This window comes from Austrofundulus limnaeus, unplaced genomic scaffold (genome assembly GCF_001266775.1).
Source record: "Austrofundulus limnaeus strain Quisiro unplaced genomic scaffold, Austrofundulus_limnaeus-1.0 Scaffold116, whole genome shotgun sequence".
In the NCBI taxonomy this organism is placed as follows: Eukaryota; Metazoa; Chordata; class Actinopteri; order Cyprinodontiformes; family Rivulidae; genus Austrofundulus; species Austrofundulus limnaeus.
In genome coordinates this window covers 1494392-1502377 of record NW_013952518.1, presented here as the reverse complement: position 1 = coordinate 1502377, position 7986 = coordinate 1494392, and the positions used below count along the sequence as shown (strand labels likewise).

The following is a 7986-nucleotide window of genomic DNA, read 5'->3' as shown; positions in this document are numbered from 1 at the left end:
TCTGGTGAAAATTTCATGTCATTAGTACCTCTAGTAATATATTTACTGAGAAAAATGGTGACATGTTCAATACTCATTTTACCTGCTGTATAGTTGTTTTTACTCAATGTTGAATCGGTGTTGAGTGAAAGGTCGGAGGAGGAGAATCTTTTATTTATTTATTTTTTTCCACGTTGGTTAAGTAAACACAAGTTGCGCATTCAGGTGGTCATAAAATCAGACCAGCTGATCATCAAAGCTGTTCATCTTTTTAATTTAACTGGGAATGGATCATTTCAGCTAAATGTCGAACAGAAAGAAGCGCAGCTTGGAGCGCTGTTGTAACCCGGAGCTGTTTAACATGAAGAGAAGCTATTAGCTTGTTAGCTTGTTAGCTTGCTAGCCTGCTAGCCGCGTTGTCGGCTCTACACTTCGAGGTGCTCAGTAACCCGAAAAATATCTAGAGTCACGTATGGAATCGGCAATTAAAAATACATTAGCATTAACAAGCAAGTCTTACCTTCGCCATTATGAGATATCTTGTCCCTCCATGTAACAGTAGCACCATGTCTTGTCCCAGTCAACCCATCCAGCAACAAAAAACTGATAAACATCCAGGCTTTTATATGCTTTTAAGTCAGCTCCAGTGTAGGGGGAAACACCATTTATGACATAGTGGTATAAGTCATGTGGCGTGACTTCAGGCAGAGTTTGCGTTTTGATCAAATCAACAAACACGTCCAGAGGGAGAAGATATGGGTCGATTTCTAAACTAGCTATGTCCAWCTTCTGTAAATAACACTGTCAGTGAGCCCCAACTAGGTGTGCGACTTCCACAGATAAATTATCTAAACTTAACAAGTAGAAACCATGGCAAAAAGAAAAAAACAACTTCAAAAACAATCACTGCCATTCGATTCAATACACCGCTCCGTGCCTTCTGCCATCCGACATGCCGGCGTCACATGACTTTGTCACGTGGGTGCAAAGGGTCAATAATATGTCTGTGACAACGCACGTCTCGCCACCATGTTAGCAGGATCATATCAATCATTATGGCGGTTAATGTTTCATTACATCAGTGACAGTAGCTTTGGCTCGGGTCTGAAAGGTCACTTAGATCAGCTGAATGTTTCTAGTTCGCTCAGATCTCTGGATGAAAGGAAATAACTCTGGACTTGAATGCCAACTTGATTTGACTGTTGGTTGGCTGCAGCTCAGACCTGTGTGAGGAGGCTGATGGTTGTGATTAGTGTTTCAGGACATAAGAGGAGGACTCAGTCAGTTCTTGTGACACAGCTGAGCTGTGAGAAGAGCTAAAGGGATGGGAGCTGGACTCCCTRTCCTTTAAGATGGTTATAAGGATAGTCAAACCATTTTTGTGGTGAAATCCAAAACAGAGCGCAGCACAACTGATTCTTCATGCTGACGTYGAAGGAAGAGCGAGAATTCACGCAGCCCTTGACAAGATGCCTCCCTGAGCWGTGAGCCATGTTGCCCATATCATAAATGCACCACTGGTCTCAGCTGTGTTCAGGGCCATCGTCCTGCTGGAAGGTTAATCTTTGTTCCAGTCCCAAATCTCAGAGGAACTCCAACTTCCTTTCAAGAATCTCTCTTTCTTTTGCTCCGTCTCACTTTCCTTTAACTCTGACCAGTTTCAGAGTTGTTTTTAAGAATCTGGGTGTCTTGTTCACGAGTGATGGTAGGATGGAGCAGGAGATGGATTGGGGCCTCGTCTTCAGTAATGAGGGCGTTGATTCGGTCATTTGCGGTGAAGAAACAGCTGAGTCGAAAAGCAAAGCTCTCGATTTACTGGTCTGTCTTTGTTCCATCCCTCACCTGGGGGCACTAGACGAGGATCATGACTGAAAGAATGAGATCCTGGATACAAGCAGCTGAAATGAGCTTCCTTGGTAGGGTGGCCAGGCCCAGCCTTAGAGATAGGGGGAGGAGCTCCTCCTCATCGAAAGAAGTCAGTTGAGGTGTTTCATCTGATTAGGAAGCCTCCCTTTAGAGGTGTTCCAGGCACGTTCCACTGGTAGGTGCCCCCCGGGGAAGACCCWGGACTCACTGGAGGGATTATGTATCCTCTCTGGTCTGGGAACACCTTGGGGTCCCCCAGGTTGAGCTGGAAAGTGTTGCTGGATAGAGGGAGGTCTCTCATTATTAGTTCAAATGTAGCGTCTGTTTGGCAGTTTAACTTTTGTTTGTCTGCTCTTTAGATAATCCGCTCCTCTCATTAACTTTCTTTTTTTTCCTGTTTATAGTCAGTGTCATACAGCGTTTGGGCTCTAACTACTTCAGCATACATTCAGCCAAATCCAAACCTTCAGCTGCTTCATGACTTTACTGCTGTAACTTTTATACTTTTTAGATGATTTAACTTGAAAGAAATGCATTGAAATCTCTTGAAATCCTTGAAAAACATGGTTCTCTTTGAGATTCACTTCACTAGCTTTTAGCTACTGTTGTGGTACTATCAGTTTCTATGTGCTGTTTTGCTAATACTTTAGCTACTCTTTTGCTAATTTTGGTCCCTCTACTGATCGGCTGTTTTTTAGCTTTTAGATTTTAGTTACGTCTTTGTCATCATGGTTTTTAGCTCCTTTTCTGCAGGGTTTATCTTATTGTTATTTTAGCTTATTTTAAGGTCATGGCTAACAATTTGCTATCAGCCATTGTTAGTCTTTCAGCACTTAGATTTTTGCAGAACATGTCAAAGTTTCCTGCCTCTGTGTGCTTCCTGATGGCAGAACGGTACCAGGCTTTGCCGAGTTCTTCAGCACAGCTGAAGTTTCTGGATCTGCAGAGGGAACTGGTTGATGACTTCCGTATACGGCTAACACAGGTAGTGCAGAATCTGGCACAGTTTGTATTTTTTCTTCATCCAGTGTTTCTGTTTCTTTCTGAAAGTGTTTCACATCGTTCGTTGAGTTTCAGAGCTGGGAGCTGTGTGACAGAAGACGTTCACGCTGATGTTTGTTATTTTTCCAGGTGATGAAAGAGGAGTCTCGGTTCCCTCTGGGTGTTCGCTACTGTGCCATCCTTAACGCTGTTAACTACATTTCCACCATTCTCAGAGACTGGGGCGACAACGTGGTGAGGATTTATTTTGCTGCAGTAAAGTATTTTGTGATCATTTAAAAAAAGAAACTACCGTAAAAACATTATTTCACTTCATTACCAAACCAAGACTAAGAAAATGATGGAAAAACTGTGGTGAATAGTTGAAACTATGTAACTCTTGCAAACTGCAGTTTAGTTTAAACAGAATCTATAAATAAAACCAAAATGAGAGACGCTGACTGTGATTTAATGCTTCTCAGTAGTGTTAAAGGAATCCCTGATTAGTTGTAACATTAGACTTTATTTAATAAACATATATTTTAACTGTAAAATAAAGACTGTAAAAATACTGTAGGATGTTTAGTTTTTATAATTTTAAAACTAAAAGTTAAATATATTACACGGACGGGGCCATTTTATTTACACGCAAAGCACTCTGGGTAAATGATGACATTCATCGGTGCGAGGCTGCTAGCGAGCTATATCCACCCTGAAGGTTAATCTTGGACAATATCTGATGATCGAGTCTTTTAAATGAAACCAGAGAGCGTTGACAGAGAGGAGAAGGTAGAAATGARTCAGCCTGGAACTGAAAATATGGATGGAGGACCTCAGTTTAGCTTGTTTGTCACGCTAGCGCCGAGCTAATACATATAAGGCAATATAGCATTGGTGCTAGCGCAAAGGCTAACAGGCTAAGCTGAGGTTCTTCTTCCATGAAGCAGCTCTGTTGTCCTCCATCTATATTTTCAGTTCCAGGCWGAGTCATTTCTACCTTCTCCTCTCTGTCAACGCTCTCTGGTTTCATTTAAAAGAGTCGATCATCAGATATTGTCCAAGATTAACCTTCAGGGTGGATATAGCTCGCTAGCAGCCTCGCACTGAGGACCTATCCACGTCATCATTTACCCAGAATGCTTTGCGTGTAAAAAAATGACTCTGTCCGTGTTATAGTATATTTTTAAAAATTTACAAAACTAAACAGCCTACAGTATTTTTACAGTCTTTATTTTACAATTAAAATATATGTTTATCAAATAAAGTCTAATGTTACAACTAATCAGGGAACCCTTTAAGGTTGGTTGACAGAGCCTGTAGACAAAACTGTGGGATTAGACCTGAGAAAACTTTTCTCTGCTGTTTGTGTGACTCAGCTCTTCGTTTTTCTGTCCTCAGTTTTTTTTACAGCTGCAGCAGGCAGCAGTTTCGCTCGGCGAGCAGGAGGTTCTGGGGGGCCTTGAAATGATGGAAGTGGGTCGCCTGGCTTCCCTGGAGGGGTCTCTGTTTGATGGTCTGTTATCCTTGCTGGATCGGTTAAAAGCAGACATGTTGGGCAGACTGTTGGACTTTCTTATGAGAGACATTGCTGAAAAAGCCAAACCATACTGTCATGACAGGTGAGACATCAGCGTGTCCCCTGGCTTCCTGTCAGTCTCACAATCAGACAGAATCGAGTAGAAACACTGAGATTACACTGTTAGAGCCCAAGATACCCACAGCTTCATACAAAGTGTTCTGATCTCCTGCTTCCTTGTTTCTCTGTTGTTTTGCAGATGGTTGTCCGCTCCGTCCCAGCAGGACCAGCTGACCATGTCTCTGTCCAGTTCTGCCTGCCCCATGATGTTCTGTGTGAGGGACAGATTGCTGAACCTTCATCAGGCCTTGAGTCTTCCTCTGTTCCAACTGACCTGGCAGGGCTTGGCGGACAGACTCGACAACTTTCTCTACAGAGATGTAAGAGATGAATATCAGCTGAACAAAAACACACTGCCCATCGTGTTTTTGTTCATTAGTTCAACAAATAAATTACAAAACTGTCAGTTCATGAACCACAGCACAGATTTTAATAAAACTCTCAGAAAGCATCAGCTTCTATACATCTGAATAAGTTTAACAGTTAAAATTCAAGATGGCTGRCACAACTACTTGARCCTAGCWYWRWGCTAGGGTCAAGTTTACGGTTTACAGTTTAAACAACTGTAAACAACCGTAAACAACTCAGTTTACAGTGTAAACAACTCAGTTTACAGTTTAAACAACTGTAAACAACCGTAAACAACTGTAAACAACTGTAAACAACTCAGTTTACAGTGTAAACAACTCAGTTTACAGTTTAAACAACTGTAAACAACTCAGTTTACAGTTTAAACAACTGTAAACAACTGTAAACAACTGTAAACAACTCAGTTTACAGTTTAAACAACTGTAAACAACTGTAAACAACTCAGTTTACAGTTTAAACAACTGTAAACAACTGTAAACAACTCAGTTTACAATTACTGAGCTAAAGTTTCCTGTGCAGGAAAGACAACATCTCAGATCACATAGTTATTTTCAAAGGTTTATAGTAACTACAGTAAGTACATTTACTTTGTTACAGTACATAAGTACATTTTTTCAGTATTTGTAATTTTATAAAAAAAAATTAAATTGTAACTTTTACTTTTATTTTGTTATTTTCAGAACCTAAAAATGATACTTTTACTTCTTTACTTTAAAATGTAACACCTAGTCACACACTGCAAATTTAAATTAGATTAGAACTCATCATGAAAAGAGTTGTTTATATGCTAAAAAACGAAGAGTTAAATTTACTCAACTCAGTTTAGTGGAACCAGTTTGGTGTAAAGGTACTTTTACTTTCCCAATTATTGTAATTAATTGCAGTACTTTTCTTATCAGTGAAACTCATTTTTACCAAAGTCATTTTATGTTTATGTATTTATTATGGCTCCGCCCACTGGGGCCACCGTGTACCTCTGTCATGGGTGGTCTTGTGTGCACGATATCTCCTGAATGAAATTATGTCCTTAAAAATAAGCATTTTAACTCCATTAGGGTAGWACCCAGTCTGATTAGATTTGGACATCATACAAAACTGGTATTTTTTTCAAAGGCAGGTAGGTAGTCCAGTTCCACCTTGTTACTTTTACTTTGTTTTTCAAGTACTTTACATACCTATGGTTATATGGTTATTTTGAACAGTGGAAGGTATGACTGTCAATGAATCACAACACATGATCTGTCCAACAGAACCCCTCCCAGATAAACACACTTATTGAGAAGGTATACATCCTTGCTGACTGTTGCTTTTGGTCATGGTTCTCATTTCCCACAATGATTTGTGTCTGCTTACGTAGCAGGAAAGCAATGTTTAGAACTCCCTTTCCCAGCAAAAACAGTAAATGTTTCTAATTCATACTAAAATTTGGTATGTATTGATTTATTTTACTTTACAATCTGAGCTACTTTTTAAAAAAATAAATAAAGTTTAAACGCTGGAGCTCAATACTTGACATAATTCGTTGAAGCAATCCGCCAATGGGGTTAGACAGATATCTAGTGGTCAACTGGAGCAACTACTTGGAAAACCTTTGTTCCCCATCACAAATCAAATCCGTCATGTTACATGTACCCCGTCATGTTTTCCAATAAACTGTTTTAAAATTACTTTATTGATGCTTCTTTAATGAAAAATCTACAACAAACAAAAGAAAAAGACAAAGAAGCAGCCGAACTAGCAATCCTCAACAACTTTTTAATTTTTACACCAGGAGCCAAAGTTCTGTTTCATGAAATCACATCCCCAGCAATCGGCGGTTGTAGGACTAAGCTGTAAAAGAGTTCATAAACCACTAGTTGGCAGTGTTGTGCAAATATTGTATATGAATTGTTGCCAGCTAGTGAGTGTTAAATTGAACTTGCACTTTAAAATTAGCTTCTGCAAGTATTTCTATAACATAAGCGTTTTTGAAGTTGCGAACCTAAATATTTTCATGAGCACTTTAGAAATTGCGGAACTAAGTTTTGGATTAGCGTTGCCCACCACTGATGATAATAATAATAATAATAATAATAAAAACAATAACAATAATAAGAGAAGAAGTGTGGACTGAAGGGGTCATGTACGACTGAGTATTAGGGCCAAAAGAGAATTCTTCTGTTTTGAGAATAAAGTTTCAAAACCTAAAGCTTCAGTTTATCCTAAGAATCCATTTAGTCGTGAGTACGATCGTTTCCAAGTCCTTCTACTGATAATCTGATGCTGATGTGTTAAAAGATGAAGTATTTCTTTATTTATAAAACTGATACTAAAGTAAAGTAGAACCACATGATGCTCAACATTCCTTATTTCAACTCAGTGCTAAGACTGCTTCTTCATGTTAGAGTTCTCATAATATTACTACTTTATTCTTGTAGTATTAGGCTGTTACTTTATTCTTGTGCAACATTTTTCTGCTAATACGACTTTAATCTTGCAATAAATAAAAAACTTGTAGTGTGTGTGTCCTTATGTTCCATTGTTGGTGGGTGATTTGCTTTCCTATAATGTGAAGCTGTTTCCTCTGATACAACAAATATCTCTTCTCATGTTTGATCACAGCCTATGATTCGTGTGAAACAAACTGTGTTAATAACAAGAATGTTTGATGTGATTTTCAGGTGAACAGCTGGGGTCAGATTTATAAAACTGGCGTACGCACAATTTGAGCCCAGAAACTTGCGTACGCCACTTTTTACGCCAACTTTGTGATTTATAAAATCCAAACTTGACGTGAAAATGTGCGGTGCCTCACGCCAGCTCTGACCCATGCGTACGCTCATTTTGGAGATATAAATGAGACCCCTGATCTCTACCCTCTCCTCTCTTCTGTGTGCCGTCCTCTCAGGTCATTTTATCGAATCACTTCAGTGACGGCGGAGCAGCGCAGCTCCAGTTCGACATGAGCAGAAACCTGTTTCCTCTGTTCGGCCACTACTGCAGACGACCTGAGAACTTCTTCAAGCAGTAAGTGTTTCACAGCAGCTCGGCTCTGATTGGCTGCTTTTTGACGGCTCAGTTAGCTGATAAGCACGGTAATACAGTTGTTTACACTTAAATTAAAAATATTTGACCAAAGAAAAACCGGAGCTGGACTAGAGAGAGATGAATATGAT

General features: G+C 39.6%; 1 protein-coding gene across 1 annotated transcript in view; it reads left to right on the top strand.

The window, feature by feature from the left end:
* rint1 (RAD50 interactor 1) overlaps positions 1-7837 on the top strand; it is a gene marked incomplete at its 3' end in the record, with an annotated part of 31540 nt that extends 23703 nt beyond the window's left edge. Inside the window, 5 exon segments of the mRNA XM_014014575.1 lie at positions 2736-2830; positions 2977-3081; positions 4225-4445; positions 4602-4782; positions 7719-7837. Coding sequence (XP_013870029.1) covers positions 2736-2830; positions 2977-3081; positions 4225-4445; positions 4602-4782; positions 7719-7837 — 721 coding nt within the window.
* Between the last annotated feature and the right edge of the window lie 149 nt (positions 7838-7986).